At 40.4% G+C, this 22,317-nt stretch overlaps 1 protein-coding gene across 1 annotated transcript; it reads left to right on the top strand.

Moving 5' to 3' along the window:
• Positions 1 to 2,073: 2,073 nt before the first annotated feature.
• LOC135499965 (putative nuclease HARBI1) lies at positions 2,074 to 3,102 on the top strand. Its single transcript, XM_064791039.1, has one exon. The coding sequence runs from the start codon at positions 2,074 to 2,076 to the stop codon at positions 3,100 to 3,102; it is 1,029 nt and encodes a 342-aa protein (XP_064647109.1).
• The last annotated feature ends 19,215 nt before the right edge of the window (positions 3,103 to 22,317 follow it).

The raw sequence follows: 22,317 nt of genomic DNA, 5'->3' as shown, positions 1-22,317 counted from the left end.
TAAGGGATTTTGTAAAAATAGCTTCAAAATACCTAGATTCCTATCACCTCATTATCTACATTCTAGGAAACTTTGTCATTTTATCCATTTTACGTATTTGGTAAGTTTGGCAGGTTTTTGGGGAAAAAAAAATTTTTTAAAAATTAAAAAAACCAAAGACCCCCCAGTGTTAACAGAAATTTTCCATGTTGGGTTTTTGGTAGTGTTTGTGGGTTAAAACAATGAATTCTTGACAAATGTACATGAATAATGATGAAGAGTGAAGTTTTTCACCCATGATTCTAGGTTTTGTCGTAGATAGTCGTACATTCGTTTCCCTATTACTGCGACGAATGCACTCCCGTGGACAGCGCAGACGGATAGCGCCGAATTTTTGAGCGCTAACGCGAAGCGCGGAAAAAATTCTTTAAGCACAATATCACGGGAGGGCATTTGTCGCGGGCGTCAATGATGCACCTTTCAACGCCCCGGGACCCTCGGACTTTGGGCCTCGTATTTCGGGCGTTGAAAGGGACATTATACCTACTACTCACAACTACTCTCTAGTACAACGAGCACATGACATCGTTTTACCAACCATTTTGTCAGTGAAGTTTGGATATGAAAATCAATTATTTTTTGTAACATTTCATAGAGCAATTGGTGTAACCAACGTTTTTTTGCACTTCGGCACATGACGAAACTACTCAATAGAGGTTCTTCACGTGATGTCACGGTGTGACGTTTAGACGGGCCACCTGCCAATGCATTTTCCTTACGTCTTGACATGTTGACAACTAAAATGGCTGCGCTGAACCATTGTCAACTTCATCATGTGACGTCAGTGAAGAACCTCTTTAGTCTTTACATGTGATTTTTCTAAAAAAAATGTCCCTCTGGTGGCATTATTCATGCAGGTTATTTGTACTATTTTATGGACGGTTGTTATCACTTAGCCCATTTGATGTAAGATGATCTTCATAAACCCATGCAGGTGGGCAAGACCAAGAAAGCTATAGCTTGAACATATTTCTTTGTTTCTTTTTAGGGCATATTTTGAAGCACTTCATCGGTGAAGGTGGGAATGCTCTGAAAACATCGCTGATAAACGTTAAGATCACGCAGGCTATCAAGTACCTGAAAAAGCAAGCAGATCAAGATACTAGTAGTGGAAAGTAGTCATTTGGCTATAAACTTTTGGACTGTAGTGTTGATGCAGCTTGGATTTTTTCTTGGGATACTATTTTAATTGTGACTGTTGGATTTTGGACTGTTGATACAGCTAGAATTGTGTGAGTGAGGTGATGATTGGAAGGTGATATTAAATGTTCTATTCTGGTAAGTCATGTCTTCTTCATACCATTTTTTATCAATTTATCAAGTGCTTCTATAGACTCGGAACCCTGCAGTCCAGCTTAATTAGATCGCGGCATCTATCATCCTCATCCCGTGGCCTTGCTATTGCTGAAGACTGGCTTAAGCAGTGGTAATGTACGGTATATGAAGGGCAAGACATAACACTTCAGGGAGAGTGTAAATGCTCCCAAGCTGTCCTTTTGCAGCAATCGACATTACAAGGAGGCTCTGGAGGAGGATAAGCGAGAAAATCAGTATCTCTTTTACACATGTAAAAAGGAGGAGAATATCTGATGTGTAAAACTTGTAAAGCAGATGTAAATGACTTTTACATGTCTGAAAGGACATTTACTTTTACATGTGTGAAAGGACTTTTACATGTGTGAAAGGACTTTTACATGTGTGAAAAGGAGAATATCTGATGTGTAAAACTTTTCGAAAGTTTTACACGTGTAACGGGCAAATTTTACATACCAGGGACCTGTTTCATAAAGCTTAATGGAGTTCCTCTAGGCCTAAAGGCACGTTAACGACGTTCCTTAAAGGACCTAGCCATTTCATAAAGCTTCCATTAACTATCTAGGTTAATGGTGGCTTTAACAAGCGTTTCAGGTAGTGCCATTAACCTTCCTTTAGTTAACAGAGTTCCTTTAAATCTGAAGGGGGTTCGGGGTTCCTTCAAGCTTCCTTTACGAGTTTTTTCTGCCTTCGGACGTCGAGCAGAGTGGACGTGCCATCATGCTGCGCTTAATACGAGAGCGTGAGAGACGCTCTATTCGGCGGGAGAGGATATTCCGTGATCGATTTGACCCGATTGATTCGATGCGGGAGGATTTATTTATGAAACGATACAGATTTCAAAAAAACATTTGCATCGATTTTTGTAGAGAGCTTTCGGCGGAGCTTCAACATCCGACAGAGAGGAACCACGCCCTTACTGTGTCAATGCAAGTATGCACTGCGTTGCGTTTTTTTGCCAGTGGCAATAACCAGTCGAGTGTTGGGGACAATCATCACATTAGTGTGTCAAGCACTTCACGATGCATAAATGCAGTTTCCTCTGCTTTGGCGGCTCGTATCGATCAACACGTGTACTTCCCGAACAATCTACAGCATGTGAAGGCGAAGTTTTTCGAAAAAACGGAATTTCCCCGCGTGATTGGGTCGATTGATTGGACCCACGTCCGCATCAGCAAACCAAGCATCAACGAAAATATATACGTGAATCGAAAGGGGTTTCACAGCATCAATGCGATGCTTGTGTTTGACTGGGACATGATAATAAATAACTGTGTAGCCCGTTTTCCTGGTGGAACACACGATTCCTACGTCCTTCACAGTTCAGCACTAGGCCGAGAATTCGAGAGAAATCCACCAAATGGTTGGCTGTTGGGAGATTCTGGGTATCCTTCCAAGAGATGGATTATGACACCTCTTGGTAATGCTCAAACACGACAGAAAAAACATTATCAACGGAGGCAATGTAAAGCTAGGAGCATCATTGAGCGTTGCAATGGATTGTTGAAGCAACTCTTCAGATGCCTCAGGAAGGAGCTACATTACACTCATGCAAAAGCATCTATGGTAATTCAGTCTTGCTGTGCTCTTCACAATGTTTCCGTCAGATACAAGTTGCCAGTCTTACATGATCCGGATAGTACAGACGATGATTCCTCTGATAGTGATGCTGGGGATGACGAGTTTCCTCCAAGGTACAATGACATGAACGGAAACCAAATAAGAGAGGAATTGGTTGCAACATTGTAGACTGATTCATGGGGATAAGGGACCATCTCAAAGTAAAAGTAAAGCCAAAAATATTCGTTTATTTATCAATGACCCCCCCCCCCTTTAAAAGTTTGGTTGTCATTTGCCAAAATGCTTGTCAAACACGCTGCACGAAGGGCCTATATCCAACATAGTTACATCACATAACGAACCGGCAGAGTGCCTCTGAGCAGATATTACCGCATTTCAATTGAATTCCGACTAAGCGTTCGAGTAAATTTTAATGGGCGCTTGGTGGGTGAACCGTAGATTCACCTGCTAAAGGAAGGGCAGGCTAAAGGTACCTTCAAGCCACTTTGTGAAACGCTCTGATTTTGTTCCTTTAAATTTTAAATAACTCCTTCCTTTATGGTTCCTTAAAGGAACTCCTTTAAAAAGTTTTATGAAACAGGTCCCAGGACTTTTACATGTGTAAAAGTATTTACACATTATGTGTTTTACACGTGTAACATTTCCGTAAGGGCTAACATGCCTAATAAGATTTCACGATCTTTCACACAGGTTTTTGATTTGACCTACTTTCAAGGTCATAGAGGTCAAACTCTTCAAATTTCATTAGGGTGGTGCGTTTCATCATTATTTGGCATAGACTCTTCAAATTTGGTGTGTTAATGCCTATTTGGCATCTCTACATGTTGGCATAGATAAAGGTCAATTTGACCTACCTTTCAGGTGTTGGTGGGACTCTAAGTCATGAAATCCAAAGTGGATCATATGATACCAAGAAACCTTCAATGTTCTAATGTATATCATAATTGTTTAGATCAATCTTAACATAATGCTTGAAACATTTGGACGTTGACCTGATTTCCACGGTCACAGAGATCAAACTCAAAAGATTTCCGTATAGTGGCAAGTTATGTCATTATTTGTCCTAGCCTGTAATCGATTGTAGACGCCTCTTAATAGTAAGCATCTCTACATATTGATTTGGGTCAATGTGATCTACTTTCAGGTGTAACTAGGTCAAGGTCATAAATTCCAATGTTGGTCTATCAGTGAAACCTAGCCCTATCATTTTGTCTCCTACTAAATCATTACCAAGTGAGCACAATGTCTCCAGGACATTTCATTACCTTTAGATGAGGAAATTGTATCTATTTTTGTGCCCTCGAACCTGTTAGTGTTACCATTTCCACAAGACCATGATTTACATAATTTACTGGAGGGCACTGTGAAAAATCATTGATTTTGCCTTTACTTGGGGACAACTTGTAGGCTTGATGTAGGCTTCAGGTGACTGTTTCATGTCCCAGTGGTAAAATGTGTTTTAAAGTAACTCCAGGTAAAATAAAGCTAGGGGAGAGGAGGGTTAGTTCAGCCGGAGTGTAGGGGTGAGGGTTAGTTTAGCCATCACTCGTGCATGTATATTGTTTAAATGTATTGTTAGTCACCCATTTTTTTAAAATCACCTCTGCTCTGGGGAAGCCATAAGAGGGGGTGGATCAACTTACCCTCTGGCTTGACTAACCCTCCTCTCACCTACTTAATTACCATTGGTAGAATGTTTTGAAATATGATCCCGCTACAGAAAAAATGTTGTTTGAAAGTATGTATCTTTTGATATCAATCATCAATATCGATGTAAAGTTTTAGTTTTTGTAATTTTTATTGTTGCATCTTTTGATATCAATCAACCATATGGATGTAAAGTTTTAGTTTTTGTAATTTTTATTGTTGCCAAATAAAATACTTAAAAGATATTTGACTTTGTATACTTATTTGATATCATCCCATGAATGTACAATTTTACAGAAAAATCTGTAGGGTAAATTTACAGACAAGTCCTGGCAGCTAGGTTTCACGAACTTTACTGTATTTTCACAGACATGGTTGTAAAAGTACAAAATCAGTGTAACATATTTTTACAGAATTATTTGTACTTTTACAAATTAGTCATCCAATTTACAGATGGTCTGTACAATGAGATTACAGTATAACTGTTATTTTATATCACAGATTTGATGTAATTTTACTAGTTCTGTGAAAATCCAGTAAAGTTCGTGAAACCCAGCTGCCAGGACTTTTCTGTAAATTTATCAGATATTTTTTTAACAGTGTGTGTAGTGCCCCTGCCATGGCCATGTTTTCTGACATGCTTTGCTATTCTTCTGAAATATTATTCTTTGCCAAAACAACTGCACTGTCTCCATTTTTACTTTTCAGAGGTTTCAAAACAAAATTTGGAACTAGAATTTGCTGCCTACCAGATACTTCCAGATGAGGAAGTCCCCAAGTGTGACAGAATGGATCAAACATGGGTTCAAATAGCCAAATTGGTGGATGCTGAGGGAGTACCTAGATTTGAAAACTTGGCAAAGGTCATGATCACAATCTTGACCATCCCCCATAGCAACGCAGCTTGCGAACGGGACTTCTCTGGTGTAAGGCACCAGAAAACATGGAAGAGGTCCTCCCTTGGAGCAGAGAATGTTGAAGCCCTCATGTTGGTTAGGAGCAAGGTAGGGGTAGCACAGAACAGGGATTACTCAGTGGAGAAACTGAAGGAGATCAAATCAACCTACTATGAACAGAAAAAAAAGGAGACTAGCTAATAACTGGTCTATCTACATCAAGAGAAGTGTTGTGCTGGAATATTTGTTTCTGAGGAAATATGCATTTTGACTGTGTATTACTGCTGTTTGTTGCCTCCCTGACAGAGAGGTTTTGAGTCAGTTATTCAGATATTATGTTGTTGAAGTTGTTACTACCTCAAGAGAGGTGTAGTGCAGGGTAGTACCTCAAGAGAGGAGTTGTGCAAGAAGTCTTCATTGTGACTGTGATTTACTGATGCTTTGCTCATAGTCAAACCGTACATTTTGAAGTGCTGAGTGCTGTTAAACAGCTCATAGAATGTGTAGAAAGGCTTAGACATACATTTTGGTAATTGTACTGGGAGGAATTGCTATTGTAAGCATAAATAAAAGGAACTTGTAAAATTGTACTCAAAGACTCAGGTTTTTACTAAAAAATCTGGGAAATTTATAATATTGTACTCAGAGGTTTTTTCAAAGGTACCCAGCCCTGAGTAATATAGGGCGAAACCCGATACATGATACCGCTTGGTCACTACAGTAGTCTTACATGTAAATGTACATGCTTATACACTGTGCGTGTTTATCACCTAAAAAATTTCAGTAAAAGTCCATAAATAGCACGTTGTAAGTGGAAGATCGATATGTTTTGCCAGTAACCCATCAATATATGACATTCTGTGGTGATACATTGACATTTTTGGTCATTTCTATCCATAAAAATAGGTGGTTGTGCTGAAATTTTAGATTCGAAGATGGTGGGTTAATTCTGGTTCGTGGGGGGTTAATTCAACTAAAATGGCCTAAAATCGTGTATATATGAATGTATTCTACCAAATATATAACACGTGTAGTGCATGAAATACAACTTTTTGTATCTCTTTTTTCAAAACTTCTTTACCTAGTCAAAATCGTGATTTGGCTTTAAAACTTCAGCGAGCAGCAGGTAGAAAATTGTAGGATCCGTAGTAGCTAAAGGGTTAAATGGTCCTGTATTAACCTAGTCTAGCCAACATCTTCACCCATCCATGGAATTTAATATGCATCCCATATTTCTTAATATTTATGTAGGCCCACAACAGTTTTTTGGGGGATGTACATGAATGTAGGTATTTCATGTATTTGGTGGATATATCTCCTGTTGGTGTTGCAATATTATTAATCATATATTGGACCCTTCAAAAATATAGAGGTCACAACCTTTTTTGTTCTTCACAATGTCAGCTTCCTCAGATTTACATAACCTGTTGCCTCTCTGAGGTTTAAGTGCTTCTTGAAGGCAACGGTGAAATGAATCTGTGAACGTGGACATCAGGAGATTTTTAAAAAGGTGTAATTCCCATTAAAAAGTGTCACAACCTTTTCATTCGTTCTTCACAATGTCAGCTTCCTCAGATTTACATAACCTGTTGCCTCTCTGAGGTTTAAGTGCTTCTTGAAGGCAACGGTGAAATGAATCTGTGAACATGACATCAGGAGAATTTCGCAAAGGGTGTAATTCTTCTTTTCCACCAATTAAAAATGTCATTATGTCATCTTTCACAGTATGATGCTGTCAGAAATTTTACTGACCTGGCGTGATAGGGCCTAGTTGCTAATGCAAGACACTCTTTCTCTTTTATCTGCAACTCAGAGCAAATTGTGCACCTGTAGGCCTACATGGTCTAGAAATGAAACCCTACCCAACAGGATCTAGGATTGCCAGCCAAAATATATACATTGTACATGTTTATGTTTCAAAGTCACCAGTGTTCTTGTTCTGGTCACTGGTGTCTGTGATAGGGCAATTAATTACCAACTTGCCCATTTCATGGAGAGATGAAAAAACGGGAAAAGCTGGGAAAAAACGGCCCAATTCACCTGCCATACCATATCATCTTATCCATAGTGCTAGCAATAGCATACCAAACTGGTATATCCATGTATATGCATCTCTTCGAGGGGGCGGGTTGTGGGGACGTTAAAAATATTTTATCAATGAAATTAGTATTTGGGTGTTTAAAGGCATGAAATGTACTATCATTCCCAGTCTTTGGGCACCCAATCTGAAGGATAATTATCAAATACAAGTAGCTTGCTTATAACACTGGTTCAGAAGTAGGCCGAAATACTTTTAACTGAGACAAACCCCCTATTACAGGTACAAACTCCAATAAACTTGGAGAATGGAAAAGAGGAAGAAAGGCTGCTCGAAATAAGCAGCTACGGCAAAACAAAAAGAGAAAGAACGCTGAACATATTTTGCAATTAAAATCGCAGTCTAAAGACCAGGCCTACCAGCTAAAGCAGAAAGATGAGATTATCCGCCATTTGCATAATCGGAAAGTTGCAACATCTTTCCAAAGCTTGCGCCATTTGAAAAGTGTTAGAACCGTCATCGGACTTCATCGATCAAATGATCAACACGAAGAAAGCCGTCGACAGGCAACTGCAGCTGTGCTTGGTCGTTTAGATGGAAAGCCCATTATAGTGCAAACGGGAATGATTGTCTTAGAAAGCCATTTTGGGAAGTGTATGTTGCCAGATCAAAATTCATCAATGGATTAGATGTTGCTGTAAAAAAGGCTGTTGGTGGAACACTCCGTTTGGAATCTAGGGTTTTGCTACATCTTCAGGGTGGACACAAGTCGATACCATATCTGTTTGGAATCATAGATGAACAGACCATCATAATGGAGTTAATCTCCAGGGAGGAGTGCACACTTTATTACTATGCATGTAAGCCTACAAGACTCGAAAAAACAGCAATGGCTAAAAAATTTATTTGACGTCATAATGGCATTGGATTTCATTCATTCAAGAGGAATACTGCACAATGACTTGCATTCAAAAAATGTCTTGATAGAGTTGCGAAGTCTTGTCCCAAAAGTGATTGATTTCGGAAGTGCAACTCTTGTTGAAAAACCCAGGTCCTATTTTCTCGATGCCGAACAACGAAACATATAAAACAGAACTCACACCCACCTAGCATGGGAATTAAGAAATGTGATGGGGGCATCGCAGAATCCACTAACAGATATATATTCCTATGGCAATATCTTGAGGCTGGTACAACAGCAATGCCCATACATTGAAAAAATTTCAAGAAATTGCACGGACCATACTGTAGTAGGTCGACAGCCAGCGGCAGCAGCTGTAGGTGTAACAACCGAAAATCGTGGATCGATACCCTATTTATAACTACAACACGTCTGGATATGTGAATGTGGTGTTTATTTCTAAATGTTGCACTATTTACTATGAATCACAAGTTGTATGGGGTGTGCTTGTAGAGCATACACTATATACAAAGCACTACAGTCATGCTGACTCTCTACTTAGTTTCTTAAATTACAGAGATGTAGGCCTACTACCTACGAAATAAAGAACAGGGGGATTTTAGTAATATTTAGCTTGGACCATTGGGGGAGGCATAGCCAGGTTCATCACCTTAAAGTTGAACAAAATTGGAAATTAGATGAAGAAGAAGAAAAACATGGTCATGGAAGACATGTTGGAATTTTGTGACACCAGATTGAGGCTCAGTTCAATCAGGTCACAGGCCTACAAGCCTACAAAGGGTGTAACAAAAACTGAGGCCCAAATACAAAATGACCTAGCTACATAGGGGAATACATTAAAGCATTACTGTAAAGGCAGACATGTTCATATAACTCTACGACCTACTATTACTAATATGAATGAGGAGGGTAATAATTGTATACAAAGAAACATGGCATAGGCCTTCACTTTTTATAAATTTCTGTGTAAAGTATGTTTCGGTTGGACCTATAACAGCATTTTTCATTCAGTATCTTGCAGATTCGAATCGTGATGGGTTACGTGTGTTATATATGCAAGAGGGAGGACATACCAACGTCAAGAAAAGTATCGACCCATCTACGAGGATTCCATGGATTCCATGGCATCATCATTTTTATTACGCCTGAGTAGTTCGATAGCCACCTTAGCACTTGTAAAAGATGTGGTAAATGGAACTACAACGCTATTTGAGGAAACAATGAATTCTATTCAACATCAGATCAGAGACATTTTCGCTACCCATGATATAGGTCTTGATAGTCCTGACGTTGAGACACTACTTGCTAGAATTCAGGAATTTCGAAAGTTCTTTCAATCAGAACTGAACCTTAATCTTCCGGAAGAACGGGCAATCGGCTTCAGGTTTGATCAAGTGTACGACAAGATTAGTGGCCAATATTTGCAAAAAAAGAGTAACAGAAACACTCCAAAGCGTGCCACTTGAGCCTGTTTTGAAGCTGATCCTTAACCCCAAGGTTAAGCATTTTATCAGAACAGAACAAAGAAACACCAATGGTATGATGTTAGGATACCAAGATGGTGAACAGTTTCAGCAACACCCGTTATACATGGATCATCCAAACGCCCTTCGGTTACAACTATATTATGATGACGTTGAAGTCACCAATCCCATTGGTAGTAAAACCAAAATCCATAAATTGGGGCTGTTTTACCTTTCTTTGCAGAACCTACCAAAACAACTAAATTCAGCTATGTTAAGCATTCATTTGCTTGCAGTGTATGCACTCGACCTTAAAAAGAAGAATGGTTTTGATAAAGTTCTGAAACCCTTCGTTGAGAGTGTTAAACAATTGGAATCAGATAACGGTATGGTCGTTGACCAAAATGGAGAACCTGTGTGCCTCAGAGGGACACTTACAAATGTATCTGTGGACACATTGGCAGCTCACGACATGTTTGGCTTCTTAAGTCCATCAGCAAATTACCTTTGCCGCCTCTGTTATGCCACTAGGGCTGAAATACAAACAAACTTTACTGAAACTGATTTTGAAATGAGAACGATTGAACAGCACGATGACTGTGTCAGAAGAGAAGGAGACGGTAGAAATCCAACTGGCGTAAAGAAGGCATGTTGCCTAAATGAACTCCGTTATTTCCATGTTGTAACTAACTACGGCTTTGACGTGATGCATGATTTGTTTGAGGGTGTTTGCCCATTTGAGGTAAAACTAGTGCTGAATAGGGTAATATATATAGACAAACTGCTTACATTGGGTGACTTTAAAGTTTTGAGTTCGTGTTAGTGTACTGTTAGGTGTTAGTGCTGGTGTCAGTGTTAATCTACAGCTCTAAACACCTGACTTGAGTAAACACCGTCATTAACACTCAGTGTTAACACCCAGGCCCGAACTTATAAAAGGTGTTTTTCTCTTTGACAAGTCTAAATCGCCTAGACAAGTCTTAATCTATCGTTTAGCATAAACAGCTACTACAGAAGGATGTTTAGTTTGGACGTGTCTAAAACTGTCATCCAAGATAGACTAGGGTGTGTAAATAACAAAGGAATTGAAAAACATACCTGGGGGCTTGTTTTGCAGCTGTTTAAGCTTATGATTCATACATGTAGAGGAGGTTACGGCGTGTGGTCGGCAGAATGGATGCTCTTGCTATACTTGAATTTGCACAAGACGAACGAGAGGAGCATGAAAATGAAATTCAGAGAAGACGCATGAGGGTGTTCAGGGACAGAGAAAATCCTTTAGAGGAACTGTCAGACCCGAAGTTCTTGAGGCGCTTTCGAATTTCTAAAGAAACATTTCGATGGCTACTCGATCTCATCAGTGAAGACCTACGTCGCCCAACTCGGCGAAACAAAGCACTTACACCACTTTTGCAACTGGCGATTGCTCTTCGTTTTTATGCAAATGGTGCATTTCAACATGTCACTGGAGATACCTGTGGTGTGTCACAATGGGCCTGCGGCGAAGCTATCCATCGAGTCACAAGGGAAATATGTGATAGAAAGGGAAATTTTATAACTTTTCCCGAAACCCAGGCGGAACGACTAAGGGTGCAGCAAGGATTCCGCGATATTGCGCAATTCCCAAGTGTAATTGGTGCTCTCGATGGTTCGCACGTTCCCATCGCAAACCAAGGAGGAATTAATGCCCAGCGTTTCATGCATCGAAAGGGTTACTATAGCCTGAACTGCCAACTTGTTTGTGACCATGAGTTATGCTTCACCAATGTCGTCTCCAGATGGTACGGCTCTGCGCACGATTCCAGAATCTTTGAGGAATCACGACTTTGCCAAAGATTCAGAGCAGGAGAGCTCCAGGGTATTTTGCTGGGTGACCCAGCATACACGTGCACCAGATATATGTTGACTCTGGTTCGTGAACCAAGAAACGTTGCAGAGCGGAATTACAATCAAGCCCAAAGGAGGACAAGAGGGGTCATCGAGAGAGCGTTTGGGGTTTGGAAAAGACGATTCCACGCTGTTGGTAGGGGAAATACCCTTCGATGTTCAGTAAGTAAATCCAGGAGATTTAAAAAATTTCACCCCACCACTCACCTATATTTGACATCGACCTCATGCTTACAAGCCTCACCTAACCTGAACCACACCATAGGACTCCGAATGGCCTACATTGTTGAAAAAACGGTACCGTCTGAATACTAAAAAATGGTGCTGGGTTCAACACCAAAATTTTGTATTCATTAAGGACCTATACCGTTTTTTGGTGTTGACTTCCTCAACACCATAATTTGGTACTGGGGCGATACTATAATTTGGTACTGAGCTGGTACCATTAAATGGTATTGAATCAGTCAGTACCAAAAACTGGTATTGACATTTGAGTGAATACAAATAAATGGTATTCAGAATTTCCGGTACCATTTTGGAATACCAAATTACGATATTCAGACCTGGTCAATACAATTTTTCGGTGCCGGGCTAATACCGTTTTTTTACAGTGTAATGGCTTCCAACAGAATGGTGAACCCTGAATTTTTATCGGTGTACCCCCATTTCGCCTACACCCATTTCGCCTACACCCATTTCGCCTATTACCCATTTCGCCTACCCCCATTTCGCCTACCCCCATTTCGCCTACCCCCATTTCGCCTATTCACCATTTCGCCTACACCCATTTCGCCTACTCACCATTACGCCTACTCACCATTTCGCCTACTAAAAAGGAAAAGAGTGGTGTGCGCTGGACATTTAAACAATTTTACGAATTGTTGAGCTTGGTTTTTTTCCTTCATATTATAGCATATTTCCCAGTTAAACTTTACCATACTTTATCGTTCCAACCCGGCCTCTTGAGACAAGACCACCATTGATTTTTTAAGCCTTTTTCCAGTTAAATTGTCACAGTTTGACCGCCTTGCATCAAATAATGCTTCGGGTTGTGAATCTGAAATTTGGATATGACATTCCAGACAGTCAGGCGAGTAAATGGTGAAATTTTATTAAAACTGGTGGTTGTCCACAAATGTTTTTTCTTCAAATTGGACAAATTTGAGAGACCATGATATTTCCACTGTTTTCAGCCAAATCATGACCCTACTCATGACACTACTCAGTTCGTCTGATAGTATTTAGTTGGTATTTAGTTGGATAAACTGCATATTTCTAAAAGCGTTACAAAATTCTGGCACCAATAGACATTTCAAATTAGACTAGAAGGCTGAAACATCTTTTGAATTTGAAGTCACTATCATAAAACATTTGAAATGATGTAGGCAAAATGGGTAATAGGCGAAATGGTGAATAGGCGAAATGGGTGTAGGCGAAACGGTGAGTAGGCGAAATGGTGAGTGGGCGAAATGGGTGTAGGCGAAACGGTGAGTAGGCGAAATGGTGAGTAGGCGAAACGGGAAAATTTTGTAGGCGAAATGGGTGTAGGCGAAATGGGGATGAACCTTTTTATCTGCTTGGATACCAGTTCGCGATCGGTTATACTAACTGGCATGATTTTTTTAGTTGCAGCACAATATGGCCATAATCATCGCCACAGCATGTCTCCACAACTTGGCCATTCGCAGAAACGATCCACTTCCAGATGATTATCATGGTGATGCCAATATGCGCCGAGAGCCAGCAGAGGAAGCGCATCATCATGAAGCTAACCTACGAGGCAACTTATTTCGCCAAAGATTCATAAGACAACACTTCCAGTAAGTTTTTATAACCTTTATTTCATTCATCATGTCATATAGGATACATCCATAGGCTACAGGTCAATGCGGAGTTTTCGAATTTGTTTCTTGTAGTAGTCCATCTTCGCCTCGTAGGCACGCTTCTTAAATTTTGCTGCCTCCTGCTGCAAATTAAGCAAACTCATTTTTTGTTCATGTTCATCTTTCAGGTAGGCAAGTGCTTGGTCGGTCTTCGTTAAGACAGGAGATTCATCGGACATGGTAGCCCTCTTCTCAAGGCTGGAAAGAAGAATGCAAAGTCATTTAGCAACGCGTGTGGTCAGGAACTCCAAAGTGTTGGAGGTCCATAGTGTAAAGTGATTAGATTTGACTGATACATCGTTGTATTCCATTCACTGCTTACCTTTTACTAGAACGTGGTTTCCTGGGGGTTGCGGCAGAGCTGTTGTGAAGATCGTAGTTACCTCCAGTATATTCAACTTCCCCATCCACATCTTTCAGGAATGTTTCCGCGGCTGGAGTGCAGCTGAAAAATAATGAAGGATATATTTTATTTTTATAACGACTGTGGAGAATGGCGGGCCTTATAACAACCCAATAGAATGTCATAATAAAGTATCATGATAACTAATCACTTTTCGCATTGTTATTTTATTTCTTTTCTATTTCGGAAAGTAGTTTATTTTTCAAGGGATGAGTTGATGTCATTTGGATAGTAATTCAGTATAAGTAAATCTCATTTCGTTTTTGCTGCATATACCTTTGCCTGTTTTTTATGAAAGTTAATTCAAACAGATGACCAATATTTACCTTGCCAGATCGTCAGCGCTTGTTGATGGTAAGGGTTCATCAATGACGTCATCAGCAACTACAGGAACGGAAGGGGCATCGTCATCCACAGGATTATGTAGTTGTTGCAGATCCCCAGGTGTGATATTCAGAATGGCAAGGATTTCGTCATCTACCTCCCCTACAGTGGCCGTCCCCCCTCCAGTTTTACCAGGTTTGATCTTTTTCTCACGGGCTACGGCCTTGGCCTTGATCTTCATTCGTCTCCAAAGGTCTTTCAGGTCCTTCGATGCGCACGGTGGACGTTCGGGAAATAAGGCATTCATTTCCCCTGCTATCTTCTCCCATGCTGCCTGTTTTCTCTTGTTTGCCTGGATATCCGTTCGCTTGTCTTCAACGATACCTTCATGAGCTCTTACCAGCTCAATTAGAGCTCTCCGCTGGTCCGGAGTGAAATTCTCACTTCTCTTTCTTCCCAACATTGCCGAGCGATGTACGTCACTTTACGGCCTATGGGCTGAATGCTGTGCAAAGGAGTTCAGTTGAGGTCAACCCCATTCACCAAGTATTACATGATCGTCTGAACAAAGGAAATGCGATCTATGCTTCACATTGCATCACCAGCTGGACTAGTCTAGCTAGACAGACGTCCTTCTGTGGTTCAAATTTCCGATGAACACCAGTGTTTTGTAGGACATGTCTACCTCTAGTCTTACAAATGTTTAGGCTTAAACAGGTCCAAGTTAAACAAAAGAAAAACACGCTTTATAAGTTCGGCCCCCAGTGTTTACACTGGGTGTTAGTGTTGGTGTCAGTGTTAATCTGTACCCCCAAACACCACGTCTCAATTAACACGGATGTCAACACTCAGTGTTAACACCGTGTTCCAGTGGGTGTTGGTGTTAGGGAATCCCAATTTTCGCAATTTGTAGTTTCACTTTAGCTGTCAAGTCAAAGACAAAGGTAAGGAACATAGGAGGCCTAATTATGAAAAGTCGAACTAAACAGAGATGTAACCAGTAACCTCATCAACCACATCTATGTTTTGTCGCTTCATTCATGGCATTGCATGGTGTAGTTTCACTTTGTAAAGTGCCAGGAAGGCTAGATATTTCCATCCAAATCCATGTTCATGATGTAGGCTATGCATACAATACACACACACACACACGTGTAGGGCCTATGTGTGTATTGTAATGTAAAAAGCAAAGGATTTATGCAACCCTAATTTGCTCTCTTGCTCTTAGTTGGGACCCTAATTTAGTGATCACCAAGAGAGCCTGGTAGGCCTACGTGGTCTATTGGCCACCACGGAAACCAAGTACTGAATACAACTTCCCAATGATGATAGTTTGATTTATTTCAATTAAAATAGTACATGTAGGCTATTGAGAATCGAATAGTGAAATAATTTAGGATGTTACAGCTTCTTATGTTCTCAGATCTTTCGCAACCTACAGACTTAGTTATGGATTGTACGCTTGTACAATTTGTCAATAGCAACGGCCTGTATTCTTACCAAGTTATATTGAAACCTATAGGCCCTATAACCAAGCATGCATGTTATTGAAGAACACCTGTTTTTGCTAAACACCCTTCGTCAATTCGAGCCAAATACTTTACCTTATTAAACTGAATTTCATCTGTTTCAGCATGGCAACTAAGCGTTTCGCTTGGACCACTGAGAAGATGGAGTCGGTCCTTAGAATGCTTATGGACCGGCATGACGAGTACCTCCGCCTCAAAAAACATGGTAAATCACAAGATATTTACGAGCACATTGCTAAGGATATTGGAGCCGACACCAAGTTGATCAAGGACCTTCTCAAAAACCTTGGGCGTGACTATCGCAAAATAGTACAAAGTATGGCAGCCTCGGGAGCTGAAACAGAAGTTCCTGAACTCCGCAATTCTACCAATTTGTTTGAAACATTTGAAGAGTACTACCGTCTTTATTTCCCCGTTGGAGGAGCGGTTAAACCTGATATCATCGTCACAGCCACAAAGGTTTCAAAGCCAGGATCATCTTTCTTACCCAAAGTTCCCCGTGAAAAAAGGAAGTTGCAGGATAATACCGAGGAAGAAGATGACTATAACGAAGAAGAAGATGATGATGATATGAGTGCAAGTACAAGTCGCGCCAGTAGCCGCACTACCAGTCCATGTCCAGTTCCAACTTTCGGCAAAGCTTCAAGTTATGGTTCTTCCCCCAGTGAATCGAAGGGTAAACAGCCCGTCAAGAAAGCCAGAAATGCCGACTTTCTTGATAATTCAACTCAATTTCAGGAAACCTATCTTGATTTGATCCGAGAGCAAAATGCGCATCTCTCCAGAATGGGTGATGAAATAGAGATGATAAAGGTAGCCATCTTCAGTGCGACTGGTGTAGGCATACAAAATGTAGCAACAGAAGAGGGTCCTGACCCAAACACCTGCAACAAATATTAATATCATTAAATAACCCAGCCATAAAGTCACAGAGTGATCATCCTTGACATAATCATTTCTAAGGAGGTAATCTCCCTTCTTGGTACTAACAGAAGATTTGGATCACTGTATCAGCGATTGGGACTACGGGTAATTAATATCAGCATTTTGAGAGAATAATCTCAGTAATTTATTTTTGTATAAGATTCACGTTTAATTTCTACCAGTCAGACTTTTTCAGTTGAACAAACTTTGAGGTGTGAAAGAAACCCTTCATTACAACTATAGCATTTTGTACACTTCTCAAAAGGATTAAAATGTTTGTATATTGCATTTCACATGTGACTAACAGTAATTGCAATAAAGTCAGTTATTTTTGTTACAAGCTATTATATTGTTTTCTTCAAAGAAAATTAGTGAAACGATTGTGCAGTTGGCATATAGCTACAGTGCACTTAGCAGCAAAAAGCGGTCCTGACTTGGCTGGGAAACGATTCTCTTTAAGCTGGCTCATCCTCCACTTTAATTCCGTCGCCCCAATACTACGTTCTACAATCTGGCGAATTCTTGTACATGCGTTGTTGTAAGCCAGCTGTTGCGGAGCTAGATTTCTTCCAACCACAGTAGTGATGACACGTGGGTGTAGGTTCCTGTAGGCAGGGTCACCGAGCACGACAACATCTTCTGGAAGTGTATTAAGAAAGGCAAACAACTCCACGGACCATTCTGCACAAGTTTTATCGTGAGCTGCACCTGGCAAACCACTGATGACATGTCGCACCTTCCCTCTCCTATCCACAACATATTGGACATTTATCGAGTCGCAGGCTTTCCCGGGGCGTCCACAGTAATAGGCATTCCCGGCATGGTCAGGGCGTTGGATTTTAACGATTTGTCCATCGATAAAAAGAATCACACGAAGATTCTGTCCATTTGGATCCTGAATGGGTTGGGCCAGATCATCAAACTCTTCTGGCATCGGAAATGAAATATGCTGGGCAGAAGTGTCGTACAGGAAATCTGCCACTTCATGAGTGTATCTATGGGCTGTACTTGTTGCCACACCTTGGGTACGGGCCACCTGCCTGAAATATCCTCCTGATGCCAAATACGACAAGAACATTTCAACACGCCTTTGAGATGCATGTCGCAAAGCACGAGGGTTGGTTGCTGCTCTATGTGCCCAGAATTCTTCTGCCACCCGATCAATTTCTCTCTCGTTCAACCTCATGTGGTCCTCCACAGCTTCACTGCTTTCTGCAGCGCTCCGCCTGAAGTTTGGGCCCCTGTGATTAACTATTCCAGCCACAACTTGTTGAAATGGAACGAACAACATGGCTGCTAACACCACAAACTTTATACTCCAGCCGGTGTTAACCCCTAAGAGGTTAGTGTTAGTGCTAATAGAAAATGCATTGCAAATTTCCGAAAAAAAACACCAAGTACGGTTTAAGCTAACACCGGGTGTTCCAGTCAGTGTAAAATTTACACTAACACCCTACTTTAAACTCCGTTCACACCAACACCAAGGGTAAACTGTGACGGAGCGGGGATTTAGGCTATTGCACGGGCCTGGTCACAAATTAGAAAAAGACGGCTGAATGTATAGTTATTTACATGTATTAAAAATTAACAAGAACAAGAAAAATATATTTATAAAATTAACATTTCACCGCTCAAATCCAACAACTAAAAGTCTGTTTACACATTACCAAAGTCCAAAGCTCCCTCCACTCCGGCTCCACTCCCTGGGCGCGGTCAATTCCCAACAACGGCTCCTTCACCTACCACCGGTCTCCCAACACGTAACACACGTTACACACGTCTCTCCGAACTCCTCTCCCGTTACCACACGACAACACACGACACAAAAGTGTCCGTCCCGACACGCAGTCGGTCCAAGGCTACTCCAGTAGCCACCAAGCACGACGCTGGTTTACAAATTAACGGTCTGGCGACACCTTGGCCGCAAAGCCAACTCACGGTTCGCCGACACGATGGCAGCAATGCCAAGGCGCTCCAACCCGCGGCTGGACGCAAATAACAGGTGAGAACACCACGACTCTCCGACACATAGCCGGTTCACATTCCACCAGGAATGACGACCACGTTGGTCAAACGGAATTGAGTTCGGCACGTACAATGTACAACTTCTCCTTACAGAGGCCAGCCAGGAACTGCCCACACCCAGTCCAGCTCCAACTAATGAACCCAAGAGTTATATAAGTCTATGTCCATGAGTAATCACACAAGTAATATATATATAAGGTGATAGGAATGTAGGTATTTTGAAGCTATTTTGACAAAATCCCTTACAGGCCTTTTTGCTTCAAAATAGCTTAAAACCCCTAAGAACCAGCCACCTCATTATCATATTACTTAGGGAATACACTGGTAGTCAATGGGTTAATGTAATCATGACTTACTGTATTCCAACAGAAAGTACAGGTCAAGAGCTTTCCAAGGATACCTCATTTGCAAATATCCATTGAGAAATGGCAGAGAAATTGACCCTATTCCCCTGCATTTGCCACACTGAATGAGAGATCACATGACAGCTGTGACGCGCATAATAAATAGGCGCTCTTATTACCTTAAACAGATGTTACTTTAAATAGGCATAAATGTTATTGATCGAATAGAAAGTGGGAATAGCCTAGTGGGATAACATACCTAGTGGGATAACTTACCATGCAGAATACCCGGGTTCGAGTCTGGCCTATGTCAAGCTTGTTTACTGCGTCGGTTGTTTAGTTACATGTTACAATGAAAGATGTCGCTGACAATCGGTTGCCAAGGATGACAACTTCCTGTTGTGATTGTTGTCATTGTACAATGTTGTTTGCCCGTAGCTATCAAAACATTGTCCGTTGCTAAGATGACAGGAATTATGGGTGATGAACATGACAGGAATTATGGGTAATGAACATGACAACGAGTTGTTGTCATTGTACAACCAGCAAACAAGTGTTTGCCGGTTGCCAAGGAAGTTGAGATTGTTGTCATTGTACAACGAGCAAACACTGGTTTGCCCAAACTGTGATCGTTTGCGCATGTCCGTTTCCAAGATGACCGGAATTATGGAGACTGCATGCCACCTATAGTGTATGTGCATGATCAAGCCAACACACCGCAGTTGTGTGTGTGATTTATCAGTGTAGTAAGTGGAATGACTGTACCAGTTTGACACCATGTGGCGCCACAGTAAAGAGCAATACTACAGTGGCGCCAAGTGTTTTTTAGAGTCCTGCTCTTGGAACTATTATTAATTTTACGAGTAAATAAATACAAGATGGCCACTGGATATTTATTAAATACAGATAGAGCACATAGAATTCCACTCGGTTTGAAAGCTGAGAGGAAGCATCACATCATTACTCATAATCCCTCTTCTGCTAATCCCAAAGAAACTTTGTATGTTAGAATACCGGCACTGAGAGAGAATACATTTTTTGTACCTAAATCTCTTTATTTGTCTGCTGATGTAACCATTTCTGGTGATTCTAAAAGTAGTGTTGTAAATAATCTTGGTAGAAATCTAATCTCAAAGATGGTGGTTAAGTGGGGAACAGAGCAGATATTTGACCTTGACGAATACAGCCATTTTTCTACATTTAAAGATCTGTGGCTAACTGGACAAGAAAGAAATGATAGAGTTTTTCAGGGTATTCAATCAGAAAATCTTAGAGAATTTAGATCAGGAGTAGCTGAAGCTGATGTCACTGGTGAAACAGCTAATGAAAAGACACTAAAGGAAGTGTTTGATAAGAAGTACAAAATACCATTAGATTTTGAATTATTTCACCATCATGCTCCATTTTACAAGTTTCCAATTCAAGAAGATGTGATTATTGAAATAACTTTAGCACCAAAGGAGCAAATCATAGTCACAGCAACCACAGCTAGCATGGGCTACAAACTTGAAAATATCAGTTTTGAATACGACACGGTTACTAATAAGATGATTGCAAATCAACTGAGCAATAAGTACAACTCTGGTTTCTCGATATTTTATGATTGGGTAGACCATTTTAAAACAGTTAATGTTACTGCTAATTAAACACTGATTAATGAGAACATCAACTTTCCAAGAATGTCAATTAAAGGATTATTGTTATTATTTGTGTCTGACTATGTAGATGGAGCTAGAGATTCAGAGAAATTTGAAAACCCTAACATAAGTAAAGTACAAATCACAATTGAGGGTGTTGCCAATCAGGTGTTCCCAGAAGGAATGAGAATGATGGATCAATGGGAGGAGATCAAGAAACACTTCATGTCTGAAGATTTGAAGAAAACTCATGACTGTAACATGACAATGGAGAAATACTATGGTGATTCTAATCACTATGGTTTATGGTTGGACCTGAGAACTTCTGAAGACAATAGTCTACACGGATCAGGAAAGAAGCTCCAGAACACAAAAGATGGTATTCAATTATCTATTACAAAGAAATCTGGAAAGGGACCATACAAAATGCACATATTCGTGGTTTCTGATGCCCAGGTAAACATCCAGAATTCTCAGATTGCTTCACTCCAGCACTAAGGTGCTGCAAGAACAAAGTTCGCTACAACACTAAGGTGTTGCAAGAACAAAGTTCGCTCCAACACTAAGGTGTTGCAAGAACAAAGTTCGCTACAACATTAGATTTTCATCCTAATTAAATGGATACACCTGGAAAGAAAGATATCATAAATACACTGTATCAAAGTTTACTGTTGGCATCAACAACAATTGGTTACTCTATGTTACTGAAAAGGTTCTTGAGAATCAATATCGGTCCCCCAAGTCAGGCCAACCTAGAGGAAATTATTAAACTGGGTGGAACTGTAGCTATTAGTAATGGAACATTAGAGTACCTTTACGATCAAGGAATCCTACCCAGAAATATTATGAAGTAAGAATAATTTACTTATTTGATAAAAGGTAAATTTGAAAACGAAAATTTACTTAACTAAATGGTAACTGTAATGAACATCGATTCCAGCGACTACCCGGATCAGAGTTCAAGTGATTTAACAGTCAATCTCAAGACTGAAATTCAAGATGCATGTAGCATCACTTTAACTTTTGCAGTAATACCTTGTACATTTTACAACATCAGTGCGGCCAGGGAGAATAACCGAATCAAAGTTAAGGGGTTTGATGTGGCAGAGATTACGCTACCAGATGGTCTCTATGACCTACAGAGCTTTTCAAAAGTATTTGCGGATAAGTTGAAAGAAAATAGTATGAGTCGAGGTGCTGTCAGATTTGACCTTGAAGAACCAACAGGTAAGGCCATCTTACACTTCCTAAAGAGAAAAAATGAGGAGCATTATCAGATCTATTTTATTGGTAAAAGCAATGAGTTATTTGGCATGAAAACAGAATGGCCTTACCCTTCAGACAATAAAAGTAAGGATGATGTTGTAAGCGAGAAACCCATCAATTTTAGACCAATTAACCAATTTGTTTTTCACTGTGACATAATCGAATCTAATAGTGTATTAAGTAATGGTGAAACAT

This window comes from Lineus longissimus, chromosome 15, assembly GCF_910592395.1.
Source record: "Lineus longissimus chromosome 15, tnLinLong1.2, whole genome shotgun sequence".
Classification (NCBI taxonomy): Eukaryota; Metazoa; Nemertea; class Pilidiophora; order Heteronemertea; family Lineidae; genus Lineus; species Lineus longissimus.
This window is presented reverse-complemented; position numbering and strand designations above follow the sequence as displayed.

Bases quoted from the DNA above. Each gene is read 5' to 3' on its own strand.
- LOC135499965 (XM_064791039.1), top strand. From the start codon at position 2,074: ATGCTGCGCTTAATACGAGAGCGTGAGAGACGCTCTATTCGGCGGGAG.